Genomic DNA, 25680 nt, shown 5'->3' with positions numbered 1-25680 from the left:
TTAATGGGTTTAGGGGGGAGGCCACAGAGATAGGGTTCCCCCATATCCACTGTTTCTTCTCATTGGGGAAGGGGGCTGGAATGGATCCCCCGCTGATACGGGGACGCACCCCTGTAGCTTATTTTTGCACCCAGAGGAGGACCCAGCACCACCTCCAAGCAAAACCCCCCAGCTTCTGTTGCAGCACCTCGACTCAGAAAACATACAGGTCTGGAATTGCATCCTGCTGTCCATAATCTGGCCTGGCTCTGAAGCCCGGGGCAACCAAGTCAGGAGGGGCCTCTCATTCATTGATTACCCTACCTCTTTCTTCGTACAAGCCGTAACGGCTTGTTCTTTCAGGAAAAAAACAGGAAGGAATCATTGATGGACACGTCGCCGCAAGTATGGCCGCCACACACCTTTACACCACCAATTTTGTATTAAATATTTTAATATATTAATTCTTTTTCTTTTTCTTTTTTTTAAAAATGCACTAATAAAAAGCATCCCAAAAAAATTACAGCCAGTGGAATGGACAGCCGCATCCTAACCGCAAACAATGAGATACGTTTGACATTTTAAAAAAAAACACACACACATGGGGAAGGGAACTCCCTTCTTCTGACTTGGAGAACCCAAGAAGCTTGCAACCAGGCCTAGGTGTGCAAAATACTGAAAAGGTACACTTGTGTGTGTTAACAGAGGCAGACAGACTCGCTTGTTTGGAACAAGGGGCGACCCTTGGCATTTTGAACCCTCTCTTTCCAGCAACTGCCTCTGTCAGTTCTTAAGCAGGTTCTCTGGCCTGGGGTAGCCAAAGAGTACAAAATCTGCCTCGTAGAGCTTATACAGCTGCTGCCTCCAGGCCATGGGGATTTTGGCAAACCAGTCCTCCTCCCAGCTGCTGGCTGTCCTGTTGCGGTAACTGGGAGGGAAGCGGAGGAGGCCGTCCACCTTGAGAAGCTGCAGCAGGTGCGCTGCGTCTTCATCCAAGGTCTCTAGCTTGCCCACAAAGTCATACTCTATCTGACACGGGTGGCAGAGGCGGTAGACCTGCCTCCAGTGCTCGTTGAAAGGCGCCAGCTTCTCTGTCCGCGGATCCAGTAAATACTGGATGAAATCCGAGAAGGAGACATGGAGGCCAGCCTCGAAGGCCTCTCTGACCGACGTGGGGATGCTGGTGTGGTTGGAGTAAAGCTTCAGCATCGGGACGGCAAACCGGCGGTAGAACTCCTCGTTCTCCAGCTCGAACTTGCTGCGGAAGGCGGAGATGAGGCGGACAAAGGGGTCGCGGACAAAGAGGAACTTGGTGTATTTCTTCAGCTTGATCTTCATGAGGTGGCGCGAGAACTTGCCGTAGCGGCGCCAGAACTTGTTGAAGGTGAAGTGGGTGCTGGTGTTGTGGACATGCTCGCGGGGGATGTCCAGGGGGTCGGCGTACGGGACGCCTTGGTCCATCAAGCTCTCGCTGAGCACGATCATCACCCGTTTCCAGTTGGTGCAGGCCACCTTGGGGACATAGCAGTAGATGACGCCGTGGCGGTCGTCCACGATGAGGTGGTTCAGTTCGTAGTTGGGGATGTCATCAAACAAGCGTTCCTTGGTTGGGAAGGAAAAGCTGGAATTGGCACAGAAGTCCCTCAGAGTCCGTCGCCTCTCGGCCTGCAACTTCTCTTGGTCGAGGATCAAGCTCGCATCGCGAGTAGACCAGTCGTAGCCTCTTACGTTCTCCTCCAGGTTTTCCACGACCGGCCTGCTCGACGCTTGTACGGGCGGCTGCTCCGTTTTTCGACCGAGATCAACGTTCTGCCTCAGGTCAGCACTTAGAAGAGTCTCCAAAAACTCATCCACTTCTGACAGGGGACCTTGGCCACCTTCCTTCAACACAGTGGGCAGCACCCTGTGAGGCCTGGAGAAGGTGGTGTGAAGGTAGAAGTGAGCCGTCCCAACGTTGTCCCAATACACAATGATCAAGAGGATCATGAAGATGGAACCCACCACCACGGAAAGGCGGAAAAGCCGTGCTTTAGTCATTCTGGCAGGGGGTTTCATCAGCGGCTCCCTGAAAAGTTCACCTCCAGCTCAGGTGGAAGCTCCAGAGACCCTGCATGGTGTTTCTGGGTGCTGAGGATCCTGCAACAATACCAAACACAAAATTAGCCTACCTTTAAAATTTATGCCGTGTTTACAGCAGCGGTTCGACTGACACCTGCTGGAGATGCTCTAGGAAAGGGGTTTAAAGGGGTGTCGAGTATAAGGCCCCTGGGCCACATGAAACCCTGGAAGCAATTTCTCCGGCCCCCCATTATAATTGGGCTCTTGAAAATATGAAGAGGATTTGCCTAGCTCCTCTTCTATCATTTGCAGCTAATGAATTTCTAAGCGAGAACCAAGTGCTTATTTCTGGCCATCGTCTACTCAATGATGTCACTTTCTGCTTAATGATGTCACTCCCGGCCCTCAGCAGGCACCATGAATGCTAACTTTGGGCCTCTGTGTGTGATATGTGTTTTGACACCCCTGCTTTAGGAGGATTCCCTGCTAGAAGGCAGGGATTGGACTAGATGACCTTGTGGGTGCACCCTTCCAACCCCACAACTCTGTGATGACCACTGTGAGGCCACCCGAGTGAGCAGGCAGTGGAGTGAAAGGGTTGTATGGGGAAATAGCAATTGCAGCCGGGCCATTTGGTCTGCGCGTGTCAGCGGAGCCGTGCGCAAAATACCGCAGTCGGTCGCCATGTACTGTTGTCACAGCATAACATAGCCATAAGGAAAATGAAAGTTAAGGGCCAACCAAAAGTTCGTTGCTCTCATCAGAGCAGAGCTTTGGCAGCCTGCCGGGCGTCTTATCTAATCTCTGTTCCCCTGCCTCTCTCCCTCCCTTGTTCACAGCACTTTTCAAAGCCACTTCACGCATGATGCGGTTTCCTACAAGGACATAAACCAGGAGAACTTCCTCCTGCCTGGAATCCAGATACTTAGCACTTAGTGTTTTTAGAGTCAATTCAAATTTGCACAATATATGCATAACACAACATACATAGCCACCCTGGGTCCCTTTAGGGAGAAGGGCGAGATATAAATAAAGTTTATTATTATTATTATTATTATACAGCAAAACCTCCCATAGTGCAGGGGACACATTCCCTTCAGAGGAATGCCTCTTCCCTTCAGAGGTATTACTGCCCTAACTTGCATGTGTTAATTCAGGCATCACCTTGGAAAAGAGGCATTCCCTCCTATGCAAGAGGAAAGGGGGAATGCTTCTTTTAATGTGCTCCTACCTGAAATGAGGCATGCCTCTTTTCACTCACATCGGAGGGAATGCCTCTTTCACAAGGTGATGTCTGCAACAAAACCTGCAAGTTAGGGCAGTAAGACTTCCGAAGGGAAGAGCCGTCATAAAAACCTGCAGTAAACTTATTTCTTCACGTGCATTTCCTTACGCACATGCAGGCTTTTTGAAATGCTGCTATCTGCATGTTTTTAGCACGGCAACAGAGGAAATTGCCTCAGGGACCATTTCCACCATGCAAGAACTAGTTGATGACAGCCAGGAAAGAGGAGAAGATACCCGCTCTGGCAGGAGAGAGCATTCCATCACTCCAATGAGACAGCATTCCAGAGCGCATTGTTAAGCCTGCAATTAAAACGCTCCCTCTGCAAGGAAGTAAAAGGCACAGGGACTCTTGTGTGCATTCAGTGAGGCCATCCCACACCAGCAAACAGGGTTGTCTGAAAGCAACTTATCCTGCATAACAGCGGTTCTCAATCTTTTGAGCCACTTTTCAGAATGTCAGGACTCGCCGGAAGTGATGTCGTTAACCTGGGAGTGATGTCAGGGCCAGAAATGACATCATCCATTTCGGCTTGAAACCTAAGCCCCGATCAGCCAAAGGTCCCATCACACCGCATGCTCGTGTGGTTGCTTTGCATAGCTCGGAATTCAACCCATTCCAGCTCAGAAGTCAAAGCAGAAGGCAGGCTTGGGTGCTGCTCCAACCACATAGCCCCCTTTCCAGCATCCCAACAGGCACCAAGGCGCTCTCCCACCGATACCCTGCCCTCCCCAGCAGCTCTCTGCCCTGTATTTTCAGCTCTTTATTTTCAATGGTGGCTGAGCCAGGTGCTACGGAACCCAGCAGAAATAGGCTCACGACCCACTGTTTGAGAAACGCTGCCCTACAAGCCATTTTCGGTACATGGTGCAGCTGGAGGGGAGCATTGTGGATGTTGCAAGAAGCAACGTCCTCAAGACGTGCATTTCTGGGCTCAGAAACATGAAGCTCAGGGGCATGCAGGAGCATTACGATCTCCGAGTTCATCTCCAACTTGGATCTGACTGTATTTCCCAGGGGCTATTTGCAAGCAGTCTGCGCTGATGTTCCCCCATGGCTTCCTTCTCCTTCCTTCCCTCTTCCCACATCATCCAGAGTGCCATTGTGCCAGCCTAATGCGGGGTTGAAGGGTGTCTGGGGAACCAAAAGTGGGGGGGAAGTGTGTGCGTCTTATGGAGCGAATACTGCAAAAAAGAATGCACGTTGGGGACCTTAATGAAGGGGGGATCTTCATGCCAGTTTATGATCCCGTTCACCCTAATAAAGGGAGGGATCTTCATGCCAGTTTATGATCCCATTCACCCTAATAAAGGGAGGGATCTTCATGCCAGTTTATGATCCCATTCAACCTAAGAAAGGGGGGATGGTTCAAATGTTATTCTGTTATAGTTTATTCAATATTTTATTGCACTATTTGGTTCAGAATATTTTTTTTTCCTGTTTTCCTCCTCTAAAAAATAGGTGCGTCTTATGGTCAGGTGCGTCTTACGGAGCAAAAAATACGGTATTTCCTGACTTATTTCCACCTGACACAAGGCTTCCATCACAAGTTCGGATGTGATTTCCTGGACTGTGTCAGGTGATGGCACAGCCCCAGAGATCTGGGCAGTGCTCGACATGAATTGACAGTCCATGCCAGAACGTAGCCCAGGATCCTCTGCAACAGATTGAAAGGTTCTGGAAACGATGGCAAGGTGGCCAGTGAAAAAGTGGGGTGTGTGCTTAATTTGTCACGCTTCAAGTCTTGCACAATTCCCAGATCTGTTTTTGTCCAGCATGTGGCATCCAAAGACAAGAAGCGCATTTATGCATTGTAAATGCCACATTGTTTTCTGCCAAAGACGCACATGGGAGGCAGGTGACGTCACATTTTTGGTCTGAACCGCCATGGATATTTAAGGGGTGGCAAGCCCTTGAAAATAAACAGTCCTCTCCGCAGACACTGAATGCTCTCCTTCATGCCAGAAAACAAACCTTAAGAGGGGGTTATGACAACAAACAAAGTCACGTGCAAGCAGTTTGGCGTTTTGAAAGGGATTTTTTCCACCAAGTCCCTCCTTGGAGCACATCTTCCAGGCAAGTCAGCCCATACATGCGCCGCGAGCGTTTGGCCGGGAAGTAAACGGCGGCGTGGCATGCGAGAGGATCAGCTGACTCCAGAGTTGAAGTCAAAATGCAATTTAAAAGCAGCAGAGTCACTTTAGAATGTCAGGAGGCGGCTGAAAATAGAACACCCCCATCCCTGGCTTCATTTCAGAGCTGAGTGGGTGCCAGAACTCAAGGCCCAAATTTTTGCAGGCTCACTACCGCTCTGAGAAAGGTTGGAGCAATAACAGACAATTCCTCTGAGCATGGACAAAGCGACTTTTGCTTATACTTTGCGGAACTGTCACACCCTGTTCCTACACATCAGGGGGAAGGCCCTCCAGGTGGAAGTCATCACCAGATTTCATCTAACAAAATTTAAGGAGATTCCTGTTCAGGCCAAATGCCAGATTAACTTCAGAGGGCATGAAAAATGTTCCAACTGTGGGATTTCTCAAAGGAACTGTGAATGTGGGACGAGCCCTGTTGGGTCCCTCTAGTCCAGGGGTGTCCAAAGTTTTTGGCAGGAGGGCCACATCATCTCTCTGACACTGTGTCGGGGGCCAGGGGAAAAAAAAGAATTAATTTACATTTTAAATTTCAATAAATTTACATAAGTTTACCTAAATGAATATATTAAAGATGAACTTATATGAATGAATGAATGAAGGTCTTGCAATAGCACAAGACCTATAGAAGGCCTTGCACAAAGCAAGGCTGGCCTTTCCTTTGCTGCCACTGCTGCCTCACAGATGTGAAACAGCAAGCAGTGGAGGGCCGCAAGTGGCCCCAGGGCCGGGGTTTGGGTACCCCTGCCCTAGTCCCTCTGGGTCCCTCAAGACTAGGGTCCATCTAGTCTTGTATCCAGTTTCTTACAGAGGGGACTCAGATGTGCCACTGGGGCAGAAGCCCCCAAGCAAGGCAGGCAGGCAATACCATGGTAGCATCTAGTCTAATACATTAAAAATAAAATACACCTTGAAATGAATGGGGGCCCACCTGAAACTGGCTTGCGGCTCTCCTAGTGGGTCCCAACCTACAGTTCGAGAAACACTGGTCACTTGGATGCAGGTCATAGATGTGTTTCGAAAACTGAAGCGTGTGCATTTTAAAGGCTTTCCCCTGTAGGTCTGGGGCTCATGTATCCCCACCTCCAGGAAACTGAGGAAGCAAAAAGTTCCTTAACTCTAGCTCTATTTTTCCCACCCAGCTCAACAACAACCCTGTGAGGTAGGTTAAAGGGGGTAACGTTAACCAATGAACTATGCGACTAAGCAAGGATTTGAACCTGGGTTTCAGCCACTGATCAGTCAGCAGAGTCAACAACTTATGGTACCAAGGCAAATGCAAAAGTCTTCAATAAACCACAGAGGGCTTTGTACCCGTTACAGATGTTAAACTGTTGCTGGCCCTTAAAGCTGCAGAGATAGGCTTGCAAGCAATATTTGATAAAACCTCGTGAGCTGGGGATGTTGAGAAGGATTTGCTTTCTGAAGACAAGCAAACCCTGGTTTCCTGGTTTCTTCTGGAATTCACATAGCCAAAGTGAGCAGGGCATGCACAAGTAGGATTTGGGGGGATGAAAGAGAAGAAAGTGGCAAGGAAAGCATATCCACAAACACATCGAAGGGTCACAGCATCACAGACATCTCTGGGGTGCATATTGCAATAGGAGTATTTGCTGTGTCCCATGATCTAGCTTCTCTGGAAAAGTTTGCATCGGATTCTTTCACAGAAAATTTTCCAGTGCCCTAAAACTCACTCTGGATCTGACTGACCAGGTCTACCGGACTTCTGTTTTAAGTCAACACAACCCGAAGCAGGACACCATGTGAAAGTGTACCTGCTGTGTAAACCTCTCTCAAGCCAAAAGTAACACAACTGAAATATTTGATTAAGGGAAAGAAAATTCAATAAAGCCCATGTTTACTCAGAGGAAAGTCCCCGAGAATTGCACAGGGTGGGTGGGGGAGAGGAGAAGACAGACACGCAGCACTTGTAGCTGTGCAAATTCACATAAGACCCAAAGGACATCCAAAGCCCATTCCTCTGCCTGGGTCAGCGCTGACAACAATGACTGGTAGCAGCTTTCTGTCCAGAGACAGACTAGAGCAGGGGTGCTCACACTTCTTTGGCTCGAGAGCAACTTTGAAACCCAGCAAGGCCCGGAGATCTACCAGAGTTTTTTTTACAATGTTCGCGCCATCATAACATATAACATTTTTGTGTACAATGTATGTTGGTGTACCCTGAGCTCCACTGAGTATAACAGGACTTACTCCTGAGTAGACATGCCTAGGATTAGGCTGTGAGGCTGCAATCCTAGCCACACTTACCTGGGAGTAAGCCCCATTGAGTACAATGGGCCTTACTCCTGGCGTTTCCTCCCAGAGGCACCTGAAGGGGGGGGTCGGCACTCCGCGATCTACTCATTTTGCCTCGCGATCTACCGGTAGATCGCGATCCACCTATTGAGCACCCCTGGACTAGAGTCTTTTCCAGGCTTACCTGGGGATGCTGTCCAGGCTTACCTGGGCTTCATCACTCAGTTGTGGTCCCTTTCCAGGGGAGATAAAAGAGCAGCCTTCATAAGGGACAATCCACACATCATAATCATCACATGACTAGCCCTCACATTCTTGGTTCCCCACCCCACCCCAATAGCAGCCATAAGGAACATTAGTATCAGAACTGTAGTAGGGACCAGACTTTAAAACCCTCCACTGCCATGCCTCTGTCCCAATCAGGATCAGGACCCCTCATGACTACTATTTAGTATTAATAATAATTCTTAATATTTATACAGCTGAGCCAGGAAAGCACTTCACAAGTATTAACTAGAGGCCACCCTCACAAGATCTCCCCCCCCCCCAAAAAAAAGGGAAATCTACATTAATATGCCCATATCGCAGGTGCGGAAAACTGAGGCTGAGAAAGAGTGGCTTGCCAAAGTCCACTGAGTTAATACAGGGCAGAGGTTAGATTCAAACTGGCTCAGACTCTTGGCCACTATCCTATATCAGATCACAAATTGGGGGGGTGGGGGTGCACATAGCCAGACCAAAGTTTAGCACATGCGCACGTCATGTGTAGTTTGGCTCCCCAGCTAAGGGAAACTGAAGCAAACCACCCAGTGTTTGAAACACCACACCAGGGTGTTAGGTGCCATCCCGGATCCAGACACGAACAAGCCCTTCCCTCCTCCTTCAGCAAAGCAGGGGCCATCACATGTCACTGATGCAACAGGATGAGCCAACTGGCAATTCCTGCCATGCGCCATTCCCTGCACGTTGCTCCACAGATGCCATGAGTTTGCTTTCTTCACTTCCCCAGGACGCCAGCAGCCACCCCAGCTCAAGCTGACTAACTTTCCAATCCTAACCGAACTGCCCAGGTTGCAATGCAGCAGTGCTGAATCAGCCGTCGCCAGCAGCAAGGCCGCTGGAGGTCTCCCCACGGGAAGGGGACATTTCTACCCTTGCCCTGGAGGAAGCCCCAGCTGCTGCTATGGGGCTGCTCAATCCAGCACCAGCAAAATCGCTGGCACAGGAATGTGCCGCCCCATGTCGACAGATTTTGCCCAGGAGGGGGGGTTTGATCCGGTGGGAGGCTCTGCTACCGTCCCTGCCTCCCCTCCCAGGCCCAGTCCTCCCACCCCCTCATCTCTCTGCCTGAACCCTTCACTCTTCCGCCTCCATCACCATCAACTGTCCCAAAGTCTCCACTTCCCTTAAACCACTCCGGCTTTTCTCCCTTCCGTCCTTCTGGGACATGATTCCTTATGCACCCAGTTCCTCTCTTCTTAAATCCATCTTCTCCATGAAGCCTTTGGCACAATGCCTTCTTAGTCCACAACCCCCAGGGCAACCAAGCTTGAACACACGGAACAGAAACTGTCCCATATGCTTCCCGCTTCCCACCCTCTTGTCACTGTTACATCAATATCAAGACCAGCGATGTTCAATGTTTTACATCTCACGGCACACCGACCTCTATGGTCTTCTCCATACATCTTGTGATGTCACTTCTGGCTTCCAGGAGACTTTACCGGGTTCTGTGACTCTGTTTCTAGGGCAACTGTCTATACGAATGAATGGTCTATCCTTCTTCCTCCACTGCCTCTAGAAACAGAGCTGCAGAACCTGGAAGAGATTTTCAGCTATTTTCAACCACTGTGTTCCTAACTCCCGTGGCACACCCGTGGACCTTTTGTGGCACGCCCACAGCACAGCAGTTGAAAAATCACTGATCGAAACTGTAAGATCCTGGGGGCAGGGTCTTTCCCTCTGTAGAAACGACACAGACACCGGCACAGTGTAACATATTGAAATTTCATTGTAGCCGGTACAAAGACAACAAAGTATCTACCATAAGTACACTAACCTCCCTCTACATACTGGTTTGGTTCCAAAAGTTTGTCCAGAAGCGAGAACATACATAGGTCAAAGCAGCGGGCTCTTGCCTGCACCAGCAAAGGACGTTCTCCGCCTGCGCAAAAGCACCAACGCAGCCATCCGTAAATCGGACAGCCAGCGCAATAATATCAGCAGCACAATGAACGTACACCATGGCAACTAGCCATGGTTCCCCACCACCCATTTTCCCTGCAGCAAAATAATGCCATATCTCAGGGACTGAGGATTTGGAAAGAACATAAGCAAAGGGGTTTCCCTGAACCAGACAGCAGAAGTCTCTCAAGGGTTGACAGGCCTGTTGGCAGAACCCCAAGGAAGGAAAACAGGGCTGGCTGAGAAAACATGCATGAGTAAAGCCTTCCCCCACCCTGCCAAAATCCACAGCAATTAAATGTCCTGACCAGGCTCTGGTTTCTCACTGTGTATGCAGACCAGGAAGAGGTCACTTGAACCTGGTGCCCTCCCGTGTGCATATGTATGCATATATGAAATATATGTTTATCTGTATTTGTAACCTCATGGGACATTTCTGCCTTAAAAGCAGTTCATGTGCAAGACATAAACATCACTGAAAGGATACAGTGCACCAAACCTGGCACAGGTACATGAAACAAGAGCCTATTACTAGGAATAATCAAATGGAGAGGAAACTGAACGCTTTCCACATGCGCTGCCTCCGACGCATTCTCGGCATCACCTGGCAGGACAAAGTTCCAAACAACACAATCGTGCTGGAATCCCTAGCATGTATGCACTGCTGAAACAGAGACGCCTGCGTTGGCTCGGTCATGTTGTGAGAATGGATGATGGGCGGATCCCAAAGGATCTCCTCTATGGTGAACTCGTGCAAGGAAAGCGCCCTACAGGTAGACCACAGCTGTGATACAAGGACATCTGCAAGAGGGATCTGAAGGCCTTAGGAATGGACCTCAACAGGTGGGAAACCCTGGCCTCTGAGCGGCCCGCTTGGAGGCAGGCAGTGCAGCATGGCCTTTCCCAGTTTGAAGAGACACTTGGCCAACAGTCTGAGGCAAAGAGGCAAAGAAGGAAGGCCCATAGCCAGGGAGACAGACCAGGGACAGACTGCACTTGCTCCCGGTGTGGAAGGGATTGTCACTCCCGAATTGGCCTTTTCAGTCACACTAGACGCTGTGCCAGAACCACCTTTCAGAGCACGATACCAGAGTCTTTTGAGACTGAAGATTGCCAACAACAATCAAATGCAGATCAGGGGCTGTAACTGGGCAGGAGAGCACCAGGGTCCCGGGGTCAATTCCTGACAGCATCTCTAGGTATGGCTGGGAAAGACCGCCATCTGAAAGCCCAAAGATCTGCTGGAAGTCAATGAAGACACAGGTACTGCAACAGGGCCCCTCACCAACAGAAGTGTGGTGGGGTGCAGGGCCTTCTCAGCTGTGACCCCAGCTTAGGGAAACATCACTTTTTCTTTGGGACACCTCATCAAGATGTGGCTGCTCCAACTAGCCTTGGTGGGGAAGTCAATGGTTCTTGACCCAACTACATTTTCTCAGTTAGTTGCCGTTTTCAAACTGCCCTGGTTGTTGGGTTTCTGCTGTCGCAAGAAGAGAGGGCTGGAAGTTTTGCAGACAAGAAGGTCAACAGAGACCGCTTTCTGTCAAACCACACTAAGGCGTTTGTGTGCAACAACTTATAACGTGGACCATGCTGTTCTTTCTCTTCATGCTACTGCAACCTGGAGTTTTGGACACCTGCAGCCTCAGGGAGAGAATGGTCCCCTCTCTACCACCATGATGGAGCCAGGGGGAGAAAGAGGAAAACCAGGCTGGTCAGAACGTGTATCTGTCTGGGTTGTACCGGTGCACAGTCATGCAGAGTCAGAGAATCGCTGCTCATGACACAGCAATGGTGCCAAAACCTGTACCAGTCTCCATAGCAGGCTGGGAAAACTGCTCAGGCTGCACACAGAAGAATGCTGTGAACATGTCCCATGGAACACATCTCTGCGAATGCAGAGTCAGATCGCTTGATGCCGAATCAGCCCACTGGCCTATTCTAGCTCAGTGTTCTCTGCAGTCCGGTCACTTGCCACCCCTTTGCTAGACAGAGCTTCCCACATCTCCTTGTCAGAACCAAAACACTGACTCAGCGGCACAGAAAGCTCCACTTCCCACATGGCCTGAAGAGATCTAATCTAGAAAACAGCGTTTCACCCTACACATTTTAGAAGCTGTAAATGCTGCCCTATGCACAGAAATTCCCTCCCTGCCTTCTGACTGTATAAGCAGCCATGCTTTCCAGTGCATCTTTCTATTTCTCGTTTCCACTGATTTTCAGTCAGATCCTCTTAGAAAGGCCCACAGGATGACTCAACAGATGCCTCTCGGTTAGCTTAGGCAGTTACTAACCACCGGCCGGTGGGGATACCCCAGAAAAGGGAAGTATTTCTCTGTCATACACCAGCACCTGAATCACACAACACAATTGGAAGGGAGCTTAGAGGTCATCTAGTCCAACCCTCTGCTCAGTCCAGGCAACTGATAGTGCAGCATCCCTGACTTGTGGCTATCCAGTCTCGTGCAATGGGAGAATGCCCACAACTACACAGGGCAGGCTGTTCCAGTGCTGGACAACTGCTTCAGTAAGACAATTTTTCATGTCTGACCTAACATCTATTTCCCTGCAGTTTCAACGCATTCACCTTTTTCGTCGCTGCATCACACTGCTGGCTTATGTTCATCCTATGGCAGTGATTTTCAACCTTTTTCATCTCACGGCACACCGACAAGGCACTAAAACTGTCAAGGCACACCATCTGTTTTTTGACAATTGACAAGGCACACCACACTGACAGCAGGGGCTCACATCCCCCCAGTGGCCCTCTTAACAAATGATCCTCCCCCAAACTCCCGTGGCACACCTGCAGACCATCCATGGCACACCAGTGTGCCATGGCACAGTGGTTGAACATGGCTATCCTAGGGTATGCTAAGAAACATAGTACTGTTTTGCACCAAACCAGGTTCCCCCCACCCAGAAACAAATAGTTTCTACCTGGAGAACTTTACATTTGTGCCTCTTGAACTTTTTGTCTTGTTGTTACAGACCTACAAGTTGAGCCTGCCAAGATCATGGTGAGCCATTTAGTTATTTGATTTTTCTCTGTAAATCGCTTTGTGAACTTTAGTTGTAAAGCGGTCTATAAATACTGTTAATAAATAATAATAATAATAATAATCCTAACTTAATCTTCTAGGGCAGGGGTGCCCAAACCCCGGCCCGGGGGCCACTTGTGGCCCTTGAGGCCTCTCAATGCGGCCCTCAGGGAGTCCCCAGTCTCCAATGAGCCTCTGGCCCTCTGGAGATTTGTTGAAGCCTGCACTGGCCCAATGCAACTTCTCTCAGCGTGAGGGCGACTGTTTGACCTCTCGTGTGAGCTGTGGGATGAGAGCTCCCTCCACTGCTTGCTCTTTCACATCTGTGATGCAGCAGTGGCAGCAAAGGAAAGGCCAGCCTTGCTTTGTGCAAGGCCTTTTATAGGCATTGAGCTATTGCAAGACCCTCATTCATTCATATAGGTTCATCTTTAATATATTCATTTATGTAAAGTTATGTAAATTTATTAAAATTTTAAATGTAAATTAATTCTCCCCCCCCAGCCCCCGACACAGTGTCAGAGAACTGATGTGGCCCTCCTGCCAAAAACTTTGGACACCCCTGTTCTAGGGTTTTAGCTCTCTCTCTCTCTCCCCTTCCCCATGCTTCGTGTCAGCTGCAAATTCAATACGCACCCACTCTACCCCCTTCATTCAGATCATTTATTAAAATGTTGAATGGCCCAGTGCCCAAGACAGAGCTCTGCGGCACTCCATGTGATACCTCCCCTCCGGAAGACCCATTTATAAATAAATAAACTCATTTAATAGTGCTGCTCAACCAGCTTGGAACCCACCTAGAGGAAGGATTTTTCCAGGCCTAGAAAAGTCTAACCTGACAGCGTCAGGACAGCCCTGGTGGATCAGCCCCCAAGCCCTGTCTCCTGTTTCCACAGGGGACAGCCGGGTGAGCCCAAAGGCAACCTGGCCACATCCACCCAACATGGATTGACCAAGTGGGCTGCAATCCTATTTTTAAAAAAACCTGCTTGGGATGTCGCCTTCAGTGAACTATGGCCATGCCAAGGAGTGCACTGGTGAGAATCCCTCCCCCCAAATGAGAGTTTAACCACCTAAAAATTTATCCTAGACCACATCCCTTGAAAATGAAAAGGAAAGACAGCCAGAGAGGCCGGTCAAGCCTAATTCCAGGGCAGGCCCAATGTGGATCACAACAGGAACCGAGGCTGACAGCTTCGCTCCAGGAAAGACTTCCAAAGAAGTCCGTCTGCAAGATTTGCTCAGAAGAGCAACAGGCCAAAGGGGGCCTACCTTGCCCAGCTTCCTTCACCTCGCCGTGGCCCACGATGAAGCCTCAGGGGCACACAAGACGCCTGCAATCTGGTGCCACTCCCTTGCGCCTGGCGTGGCAGCGAGAGCCTACTTCCAGAACCAGGGGGGTTCCATACCCATCGTGGCTTCTCGCCTGTAACGGACTCGCCCTCCCTCGATCTGTCCCACCCCCTTTGAAAGGCACCTAGGACAGGCACCACCCCCACATCCAGTGGCAAGGAGTTCCGCAGGCTGCCGGAACGCCTTCCTGCTCCAGGTACCAGCCAGGGCTCCATCTCCCCAGTGCCCAGCAGACCCTCCACCCTTTGCCTGCTGCTGGGAATCCCCCCCCCGTCACCGCCCCCAAGGAGCGCTCCGCCGGCCCCGATCCTGCGGCTCTCCAGCTTCCATGCCCAGCCCTGGAGCGCAGCCCGTGCCTGATGCCCTGCGCGGGCGGCTTGCACCAGCCCTGCCCGCCCCCGGGGGAGCCCCCCAGCAGGGAGCCCCCCATCACCCCGGCTCACCTCCCGCCCGGGGCCGCCCAGGCGCCTCCTTCCCCAGCCAGCCAGCCAGCCCGGCAGCATCAGCTTCAGCACCATCCACGGCTCCTCCTCTGGCGACCGCGCCGCCCCGTCTCGCGAGAAGCCGGCCGAGGGGGGGACTGGCAGCCGGCCAGAGAGCAGGCGCTGCCCAGCCAGGGGAGGGCTGCCCGCTCGGCCCAGGGAGAGAGGGGGCGCGGCCAGTCTCGGTGCGTTCCGCAGGCCAGAACGCCTGATCCTCCCCAAGCTGTCCACAGCAGCAGCAGCTGCACCCTGCTTCCAACCAGCTGCTTCTGAAGAAGGAAGCTCCTGCAACAGCCCCTCTCCGGGTAGACTGCTCCTCCACCGGGAGGCTCTACCTCGCTAAGCCACCACTGCTCAGACTCTGGAGCATCCCGCACCCAACCAGCCACTTCTGAAGAAGGAAGCTCCAGCAACAGCCCCTCTCCAGGTAGACTGCTCCTCTACAGGGAGGCTCTACCTCGCTAAGCCACCAACAGCCCCCCGTCCCCCGTCTCCAGGTAGACTGCTCCTCCACGGGGAGGCTCTACCTCGCTAAGCCACCACTGCTCAGACTCTGGAGCACCCCGCACCCAACCAGCCACTTCTGAAGAAGGAAGCTCCAGCAACAGCCCCTCTCCAGGTAGACTGCTCCTCTACAGGGAGGCTCTACCTCGCTAAGCCACCAACAGCCCCCCGTCCCCCATCTCCAGGTAGACTGCTCCTCCACGGGGAGGCTCTACCTCGCTAGGTCACCACTGCTCAGACTCCGGAGCACCCCGCACCCAACCAGCCACTTCTGAAGAAGGAAGTTCCAGCAACAGCCCCTCTCCAGGTAGACTGCTCCTCTACAGGGAGGCTCTACCTCGCTAAGCCACCAACAGCGCCCCGTCCCCCCGTCTCCAGGTAGACTGCTCCTCCACGGGGAGGCTCTACCTCGCTAAGCCACCACTGCTCAGACTCTGGAGCACCCCGCACCCAACCAGCCGCTTCTGAAGAAGGAAGCTCAAGCAACAGCCCCGCGTCCCCCCTCTCCAGGTAGACTGCTCCTCCATGGGGAGGCTCTACCTTCCTAAGCCACCACTGCTCAGACTCTGGAGCATCCCGCACCCAACCAGCTGCTTCTGAAGAAGCAAGCTCCTGCAACAGCCCCTCGTCCCAGTCTCCAGGTAGACTGCTCTTCCACGGGGAGGCACCACCTTGCTAAGCCACAACTGCTGGGATTCTGGAGCCACTTTTCTGCCAGGACCCACCGGCAGTAACGCCATTCACTTGGGAGGGATGCCATGGCCAAAAGTGACATCAAGTGACATTCATCTCTAACCCCCAGTCAGCCAAAGGGCTCATCGCACCAGGTGCTCGTGGTGTTCATTGGCAGAGCTCGGAATGCAAATATTCCAGGCTGGAAGTCAAAGCAGAGCGCAGGAAGAACTCTGAGGCTCTTGGATCCTTCTCCGACCACACAGCCCTCCCCCCTTCCCTGCATCCCATCTTCCCACCAATTCAGGGCAAAGCACCAGGCCCCTCTCCCACCCTGCCCTGCCCCTCGGTACCCTCTATTTTCTGTATCATCTGTATATTCTGCAACATCACCACTAGCGGAGCTAGTTGCTACGCGACCCACCTGAAATGGACATGCGACCCACCTCCTCGGTACCGACCCACAGTTTGAGAAATGCTGAGCTAAGAGCATTAGTCCCGCCCGAACAGCCTCCTCCTGGAGCAGGTAACTTGTTTGTCTTGAGTTCTGCCAGAGGCATCAGGTGGCCAGTGTGGGATCAAGGAAGCTGGACTAGATGGGCCTTTGGCCTGATCTCACAGGGCTTTTCTTCAGTTCTTGTTCACCCATATTCTCCCTCTAGGGAGAGCATTGCTTGGGCTTCTCCTGTGGCAGCTGCACTTCAAACAAACCCCCCCCCCGAACCTTCCTTTCCCTCTTGCTTGCACCTTAGCACAAATTCCTGGCCCTGCCGCCTTGCTCTTCTCCCACCCTATAAGATCAGAATGACCTCACCCTTTGTCGAAATGTTTGGACAGTGGGGCAAGAAGCACGATGTTATCCCATCCTGCGGCAGTCCCAGCCAAGACAGCCTGAGCATTTGGAGTCTGTCCATGTGGGATGAACGGCCCCTCTGTGAGGCCGCATTCACCGAGTCCTCTATTCACCCTGCCAAGCTCCCCCCCCAAAAAAAAATTATTCCCACTCCCCCGCCTATTGGGAGAGCAGAATCCCCCCCCTCTGTGGCTTCCTGCATCTCTTGAATGCTTCAGATCCTTCCGAACTGAATCAAGGTTGTTTTTCCTACGGGCTGGCTTCCCCCTCTTGCATTCATTGATGTGCCCTCCCACAAGCAAGGAGAGAGTTCTTTCTGCCACTGGATGGGGGCCAGCAGTGGAGGAATTTCAAGCGTCCCCTCTAAATGGAAGGCCTGACACACTCGGATCACAAAAGCCCAGGATTTACTGCAGCCTGGGCTGTTGGTTTGGGGAACGTTTGCAGAATATTTGGTGGATGGTGGAAATATGGCGTAGCTTTGTCCACTTTTAATGGCCCATTTGCTAGGTTTCCATGGCCAAGGGTAAAGAGGTGGAAGGGGAGATGCAGGAGAGATAAACCGCTTAGATCCAGGCTAGTTGATCCTGCCTGCCCAGTGGGATCACTAGGGGGAGGGTCTACTCTGCATTCAACCACTGCCTGGCGAGGGGCAACAGGACAGGGTCTTTTTGGTGTTAGCACCCTGACTTTGAAACTCCCTCCCCTGAGAGTCTGGCTGTGGAGTGAATCAGTATGTGCAACCTCCTGATTTTAGAAATGGGTTATGTCAGAATGCCAGATGCAAGGGAGGGCACCAGGATGCAGGTCTCTTGTTATCTGGTGTGCTCCTTGGGGCACTTGGTGGGCCGCTGTGAGATACAGGAAGCTGGACTAGATGGGCCTATGGCCTGATCCAGTGGGGACCAGGCAGGAGGTCTGGTCTAGAGGGTAGAGCCTCCATTTGCCTGAAGATAACATCCACAAGGTCGCCAGTTCGAGGCCACCGGCACTGTGCGACCTTGAAGCAGCTGACAAGCTGAGCCGAGCTATTCCATGTGCTCTGAGCATGGGAGGATGGAGGCCAGAATGTGCGATCAGATCAAGACAGAAAGATCTGAATGTTGTGGTCCTTGAAAGATAGAACCTTCTTTCAATTGTAAAAATCCCTACGGGGATTTAAATAGCCTGCCTATGTAAACCGCCTTGAATAAAGTCTTGAATAAAGACCAAGAAAGGCGGTATATAAATACCTGTATTATTATTATTATTATGTTCTTAATTATCAGGCAGCTTCACCTGTCTCCAAATGCCTGATGTTCTGACAGCTCTGCATTGGTAACTTCAGCAGAATATCTAGAGCCATCACAAGACAGCTGAGAAGAGGAAGTGATCCCCCCCCCATCGAGATTCCCAGGAATAAACCATCACATCTCAAAACTGTAAGCATCAAATTTTATTTGCAAAATATACAGCCTCTAAGAAAAGGGGGCTAAGGGGCTGGTGAGTTGTTTCCTTTGCACCTCAATCACGTACATTTCCGATGTGCTTGTCTCTAACCTGCTTCATCAAAACTCCTCTACAGCATGCCCCACACTGGACTTCTAGAACTCCACTGACACCTGAAATCTCCCCCTGCCTGGCTAAACATTCAGAAGATCTATAGCTAGCCCTGTGGCCAAAGCATCTCCACCCTCCTGTGAGAGCCCAGACATACCTCACTTCTGCCCCAGTTACAAGAAATAGGGTGGGATGAGGAGGTAAGTCCTCCTAGATTCTTAAAGGGGAGGAAAAAACAAACTGAGCAGACAGAGGGTTACTCTGTACATATAATCCTTCTCGAGTGTGCAGTGTCCCAAGTCAAATCCATGACCTTTTCTTCTGGGACATGCCTATGGTCACAGTGCCATCCAATTGCCCAAGGAGCTCAAACATCAAGGAGTCCACAGGACTTTTTAGCCACATGCAATCAGAGAGACGCCCCCAGAATCCACTGCTACATGCACACCTGTATTCTCTGCGATGGTGCAAGGAATTCTGGGATGCACAGTGCAGCCCAGTGCATTAAGGTCAGACCTGTTTCATTTAGCTGCCAAAACAGACACCAGAATTGCTCGTGCCCATGTTAGTACCAGTTCACTGGATCCCTCCATATACCTCTAGCTAAACATGCGGCCAGGTCAGAATTGATCTCCCATCTTCTTGTGCCTTTATTTTGACTTCATGGGGTTCCTTGTGTTAGCAAGTTGAGGCTGCTTCTTCTGATGTCCACTGGTGCTCTCCCTGGGCCCTGGGTGCAGAAGAAGAAGGTCAGAACATAAGAACAGCCCCACTGGATCAGGCCATAGGCCCATCTAGTCCAGCTTCCTGGATCTCACAGCGGCCCACCAAATGCACAGGGAGCACACCAGATAACAAGAGACCTCATCCTGGTCCCCTCCCTTGCATCTGGCATTCTGACATAACCCATTTTAGAATCAGGAGGTTGCACATGCACATCATGGCTTGCAACCCATAATGGATTTTCCCTCCAGAAACTTGTCCAATCCCCTTTTAAAGGCGTCCAGGCCAGACGCCAGCACCACATCCTGTGGCAAGGAGTTCCACAGACCGACCATACACTGAGTAAAGAAATATTTTCTTTTGTCTGTCCTAACCCGCCCAACACTCAATTTTAGTGGATGTCCCCTGGTTCTGGTATTATGTGAGAGTGTAAAGAGCATCTCTCTATCCACTCTGTCCATCCCCTGCATAATTTTGTATGTCTCAATCATGTCACCCATCAGGCGCCTCTTTTCTAGGTTGAAGAGGCCCAAACGCCGTAGCCTTTCCTCATAAGGAAGGTGCCCCAGCCCCGTAATCATCTTAGTCACTCTCTTTTGCACCTTTTCCATTTCCACTATTTTTTTTTTTGAGATGCGGCGACCAGAACTGGACGCAATACTCCAGGTGTGGCCTTAAAATAGATTTGTACAACTGTATTATAATATTAGCTGTTTAGGCCTCAATACCTTTCCTAATGATCCCAAGCATAGAATTGGCCTTCTTCACTGCTGCCGCACATTGGGTCGACATTCTGATCAGGTTCAGTGACTCCAAACTGGCCCACCACTACTACGGCATAACATGCTAGCTGCTGTTCATTGAAAGACTCTGCCTAAGGGATGCCTGCCCTCTCTACAATAAAGGCTTACTTTTTTTCATGCCCGGAAGGGACTAAGGAGGAATGTGTTCACAACACCCCTCAGCACATGCATCCAATCAATGCACCTCTTTTAGCCAAGGTGCAACCAATCACCCCACCACATACAGTTAACAATATTTTCTTAGTGACAATGACACCTCACTTAGAAAGCGATCAGGCAAAGTCCCAGAGTCATGATATCGAAATGGATCCTCCATGTACAGCAGCAGTAAACCTGCACATACCAGGGGATAAACTATAGCAATTGACCATCGTGTCCTGCTTCTCAGCTACTAGAGCAGCCATTTTCAACCCACTGTGCTAAGGCACATTGGTGTGCCACGAGTGGTCCACAGGAATTTGAGGGAAGGTCAGTTATTAGTAGGGCCAATGGGGGATGTGAGCCCCCCGTTGGCAGCATGGTGTGCCTTGTCAATTGTCAAAAACCTGATGTGTGCCTTGACCATTTTCAGTGCCTTGTCAGTGTGCCGTGAGATGAAAAAGGTTGAAAATCACTGTGCTAGAGACTGGCATTTCGGAATCAGAATACTGGACCTGGCCTGATCCAGCCCAGAGATTCTTATGCTCTAAAGCAGTGAGCCTGTGCACTTCATGTGTCACATGAAGAAAAGCCACATGGAAAATGCAACTAGCATGACATAGGAAGCAAGCCTCAGGGTTCATCAACCAGAATAGTGCCATCTCCATGTTCCAAATTGCCTGGATTTGCAATTTTCTAGAGAGTTAGCGTTCCACAGTCAGACCAGACTGAGCCCATCTAGCTCCAATTATTTCTCCCCTTCCGATTATGAGGCCGTCTGAAAAAGCAATTCTCCTTTTCCAATAATATCTTTCTGGCATGGCGGACCGAAGCCCGATATGGAAACTGAATTCACATCTTTCCGGCTGTTGCCAGGGGCGCCCTGCATTGTGCTGTTTTAAAACAACAGCTATTAAGCCGGGCTGCCAAAACATCCTGTATTCCTCGAGTGGTGTTCTTTAATACAAAAACAACCACAGTTCCATCCTGTTCCGTTTGTTGCAGCACCAGACAAAAAGGCAGACAACTGCAACTAAAACTCACAGTCCTCCTTATGCGCGTACACTCAGAAGAGAGCCACACTGCATTCAATGGGGCTTACTCCCAGGAAAGTCTACTGGATTCAGCCTACAGATGTTCACTTGCAATAATAGTTATTTGATTTTCCTCTGTAAACCACTTTGTGAACTTTTAGTTGAAAAGCGGTATATAAATACTGTTAATAAATACTGTTAATAATAACGGCTTCTTCTTCCTTTATTTTCCCCAATCTCCATTTCCTCCCCTTCCACTCTCTGGTGTTGATATTTTGTAAACTCCTCAGGGCGGGGACCTGACCTCTCTTTCTAAAATGCCACATACCTGAAGGATGCTCAATGATTGAGTGAACAAGGTTTCAAGGCCCCTTTTAAGTGCTCTTACACTTAGCAAAGGAAGAGCAAATGTCCCCAATCCACTTTGTCCCTGCTATTCCAGAGTGACTTTTCCAGGGGCTGTTTCCTGCTATCGATTGTGCATTTTTTTTAGATTGCAACAGTACACATGCTCGATCTCGTCTGATCTCGGAAGCTAAGCAGGGTCAGGCCTGGTTAGTACTTGGATGGGAGACCACCTGGGAATACCGGGTGCTGTAGGCTTATACCATAGTCTTTCCATGCCCGATCTTGTCTGATCTCGGAAGCTAAGCAGGGTCAGGCCTGGTTAGTACTTGGATGGGAGACTACCTGGGAATACCGGGTGCTGGAGGCTTATACCATAGTCTTTCCATGCCTGATCTCGTCTGATCTCAGAAGCTAAGCAGGGTCAGGCCTGGTTAGTACTTGGATGGGAGACCGCCTGAGAATACTGGGTGCTGTAGGCTTATACCATAGTCTTTCCATGCCTGATCTCGTCTGATCTCGGAAGCTAAGCAGGGTCAGGCCTGGTTAGTACTTGGATGGGAGACCACCTGGGAATACCGGGTGCTGTAGGCTTATACCATAGTCTTTCCATGCCCGATCTTGTCTGATCTCGGAAGCTAAGCAGGGTCAGGCCTGGTTAGTACTTGGATGGGAGACTACCTGGGAATACTGGGTGCTGTAGGCTTATACCATAGTCTTTCGAGACTGAAGGTTGCCAACCATTTAGATTGCAAGCCCCTTGGGGCAGGGAACCTTCATTTCATTTCTTTCATTATGTACACTACTTTGTAAATGTTTTAGGGCTCAATCCAGAGATCCCTACAAAAGCAAACACACCAGGATCCATGCCACTGACACGGCACTGTCCATACTAACCTCTGACCCGCTTCGGTAGAACCTGGCCTCGGGTGTGACCAGAGCCGCCCTGATGAATGGTGCTATGGGCTGGGTTGTGCATGGCCAGATCTTGCAATGGGTTTTCTTCTGGATAGCGACCAAAAAAGACACTTAAGTCCTCGTTATAGAGCAGCTGCACACGACACTTTCCTGACCGCAAGCCAAGTTTTGGTTTCGGGTTAAACCAAAACCACGCAGCCCTGCTGAACGTCTCCACGGCAGGCAGGTAAGTTAGCAGGTCTTCTGCTGGCACCTCCCCCTAACCCCATTGATTCCATCAGATCAATGGTTCAGTATTTGCAGGTTCAGTATCCGCTGGGGTTTTTAGGAACCTAACCCCCACGGATATCAAGAACTGACTGTACCTGTTTGTTGGCCAACAACAGGGAATTTGATTTTGGTCACAGCTGGAAAGACGTAGGTTGGGTGGTCCGCAATGACATCTGGTGACCTGGCCCTGGGCAGTTGGTTTTCTGAGATATGGTCTGCCTGGCAGGAAGGGTCTTCGTGTTTCACTTGGGAGGCCTGCAGGACATACAGACAAAGACACCCATTCCAGATTGACAAGTCACTAGTAAGTCACAAGATCATTGCAAAGGCCCGTTTAAATTCCTGTTGTCATGTCTGACCCTGCTAATTACCCCTGCTAATTGGGTACCCCTGCTAATTGGGTAAGAGGCACTTTTTCAAGTGGGTGCTCCTTTTTTTAGCAGGGAGAGAGTAATTGGCCCACCTTACCCCAGCACTGTCTGTTCTAGTGGCTGTCTGCTGGTATTCCTTGGCATCTTTTTAGATTGTGAGCCCTTTTGGGACATGGAGCCATTTAGTTATTTGATTTTTCTCTGTAAACGGCTTTGTGAACTTTTAGTTGAAAAGCGGTATATAAATACTGTTAATAATACTAATACTAATACTAATACTAATACTAATACTAATACTAATACTAATACTAATACTAATACTAATAATAATAATAATGTCTGGGTCAGACATGGTACAAATGCAGATTGAAGTGGCAGCATGGGTTATTGCAGACTTTCAAACATCACCATGGTAGCAAAACCATGGTAGTTCACCTGGGTGCCATCATCTTAGATCTCACAAAACCTTATATGAGATTTGGGCCACGCCATTTTGGATGTCGTGGGATTCCACAAGACCCAACTAGACGGCACCTGGTTGGCAACCTTCAGTCTCGAAAGACTATGGTATAAGCCTACAGCACCCAGTATTCCCAGGCGGTCTCCCATCCAAGTACTAACCAGGCCTGACCCTGCTTAGCTTCCGAGATCAGACGAGATCGGGCATGGAAAGACTATGGTATAAGCCTACAGCACCCGGTATTCCCAGGCGGTCTCCCATCCAAGTACTAGCCAGGCCTGACCCTGCTTAGCTTCCAAGATCATGGTATAAGCCTACAGCACCCGGTATTCCCAGGCGGTCTCCCATCCAAGTACTAGCCAGGCCTGACCCTGCTTAGCTTCCGAGATCATGGTATAAGCCTACAGCGCCCGGTATTCCCAGGCGGTCTCCCATCCAAGTACTAACCAGGCCTGACCCTGCTTAGCTTCCGAGATCATGGTATAAGCCTACAGCACCCGGTATTCCCAGGCGGTCTCCCATCCAAGTACTAGCCAGGCCTGACCCTGCTTAGCTTCCGAGATCAGACGAGATCGGGCACGTGCAGGGTAGCTGAGCTGGAAAAGTGAGGCTGCAGGGGTGGTAATGACCCAGGTAAGTTTGGTAACCACTGGTCTTGCCATTGGAATGGCCCTGGCCAGCCATCCTTCAACGACCGTTCCCCTCCAGCCAATCCCCACCTGCTGCGCCCCTCTCCCTCCTATGCCAGCCATACCCCAGGAGTTGCAAGCTCAAGGGAGCAAGATCTTGTCATCCCAGTTTCCCTCTCCAAAAGTTTCTCCCTCCTCCTCTCTTTCTTCCGCTCCTTCCGAGACCTCCGAGGCTCCCCCACGAGGCTGTCGGCGCTCTCGGTGTCCTTTGAGGAGTGCTCCGGAGTCAAACTGGGCTGCAGGCACTTCACCTCCAGTGTCTCGTCGTCCAAATAGTAGACGGAAGAGAGCTCGCTACCGGGACCTCCGTCCTGGGCCCGGGAGCGGCGGTTGGCTGCAATGAGCGCAATCCGCTTGGTGCTGTCGGCGATCTCCTTCAAAGCCTCCTGGCTCAGCGGGCCCCCAGAGACATCAGCGTTGGACTTTTTCCTGCCGGAAGCCCGAGAACGTGTCCGTGGGGAGCACAGTTTGGACGAGGTCTTTCTTAGCGGAATTCCCGAGGCCTTCTGTTGGAAACCAGGGCAAGAGAAAATTCAGCTTTTGCTCGTCTGCTGCACTTTGTCTCACCTTAGAAGATGCTTTTCAAAAATGTGCCTTTTAAAAAAGGATTCCCAGATACAGCAGGCCCTGGGTACAGACTCGGCATCCATGGATTCCACCATCCATGAATGCAGAGTCCGTGTCTCAGAAGGCCTTCAGGATGCAACTGGAGGCCACTTCCAGTAGTATCTGAGAGGTGTTTTGGGTGGAGAGAGGCCTGCAAACCTCTCCACGGGCCTCACCGCACCTCCAGGACATGACCAAAAGCCACTTCTGGTTTGTTTCCGTGACTTCCAGTCGTGGCCAGGAGGTGTTCTCAGTCACAGGAGGTCTTCTGAGAAAGGGAGGCCCATGGAGGGGGCTGCAGGCCCAGCCCTATTGTACTGCTCTACGACCCTGCCCCCCCATGGACTCCAGCATCTGCAGATTTCTGTATCCATGAGAGGACCCTGGAGCGGACCACCCCCAAGGACCCACTGTACTTCATCTTACCTTTCTTCCATTGTAGAATTCAAGGCAGTATGCATCACGGAGTCTCCAAGTGGTCTCCCATCCAGGCAGTGCCCAGGTGGCTCCACCTTAATATCCATGTGTCGTAATGGACAGAAAGTTGGAGCGTGGACTGAATTCAGATCAAGTATGAAGCTCACTGAATGGACTTGGGCCAATCTGTCTCTCTCTCTCTCTCCCCTACCCCAAGGTTTGTTGATGTGAGGATAACACCCTTTCACATGCATCACCCTGAGCTCCTCGGAGGAAGACACGTACAGGACAAACAGATTGACCGTGAGCCACTGACCTGCTGAACAGGCGTCTTCAACAAGTTGAACAAAGTCGGGCTGGGAGTCCATTCGTAGCTCAGTTTTCGTCTGGCTGGAGTATTTTTACTGGATCTACCAGGCAAGGGAGGGAGATGTAGGAGCATCAGCAGAAGAGGCAGATTTTCTCAGGGCGCAGAAAAACCACCCTTTCCTGGGGCCCCAAAGATCCTTCCAGAGAGGGTGAGGTTTAGCTGCACAAGTGACACTGG

General features: G+C 50.7%; 1 protein-coding gene and 1 pseudogene across 3 annotated transcripts; both read right to left on the bottom strand.

Annotated features, from left to right (window-relative positions):
- Positions 1-415: 415 nt before the first annotated feature.
- CHST12 (carbohydrate sulfotransferase 12) lies at positions 416-16928 on the bottom strand. Of its 3 annotated transcripts, none has more exons than XM_066640624.1 (2): positions 16782-16928; positions 416-2115 (listed from the first exon to the last, which is right to left on the bottom strand). In XM_066640624.1, the coding sequence occupies exon 2, from the start codon at positions 2032-2034 to the stop codon at positions 763-765; it is 1272 nt and encodes a 423-aa protein (XP_066496721.1). In that variant the 5' UTR covers positions 2035-2115; positions 16782-16928; the 3' UTR covers positions 416-762. The 3 variants fall into 3 exon arrangements, with proteins under 3 accessions (XP_066496721.1, XP_066496720.1, XP_066496718.1); XM_066640623.1 differs by lacking the exon at positions 16782-16928 and adding an exon at positions 16392-16730; XM_066640621.1 differs by lacking the exon at positions 16782-16928 and adding an exon at positions 14753-14840.
- Positions 16929-23906: 6978 nt separating this feature from the next.
- LOC136633822 (5S ribosomal RNA) lies at positions 23907-24025 on the bottom strand (annotated as a pseudogene).
- Positions 24026-25680: the final 1655 nt, after the last annotated feature.

This window comes from Tiliqua scincoides, chromosome 13 (assembly GCF_035046505.1).
Source record: "Tiliqua scincoides isolate rTilSci1 chromosome 13, rTilSci1.hap2, whole genome shotgun sequence".
Classification (NCBI taxonomy): Eukaryota; Metazoa; Chordata; class Lepidosauria; order Squamata; family Scincidae; genus Tiliqua; species Tiliqua scincoides.
Note: the sequence above shows the minus strand (reverse complement) of the source record. Positions and strands in the feature narration are given on the sequence as shown.

Coding starts and splice junctions, on each gene's coding strand:
- CHST12 (XM_066640624.1), bottom strand. CDS start 2,034: ATGAAACCCCCTGCCAGAATGACTAAAGCACGGCTTTTCCGCCTTTCC.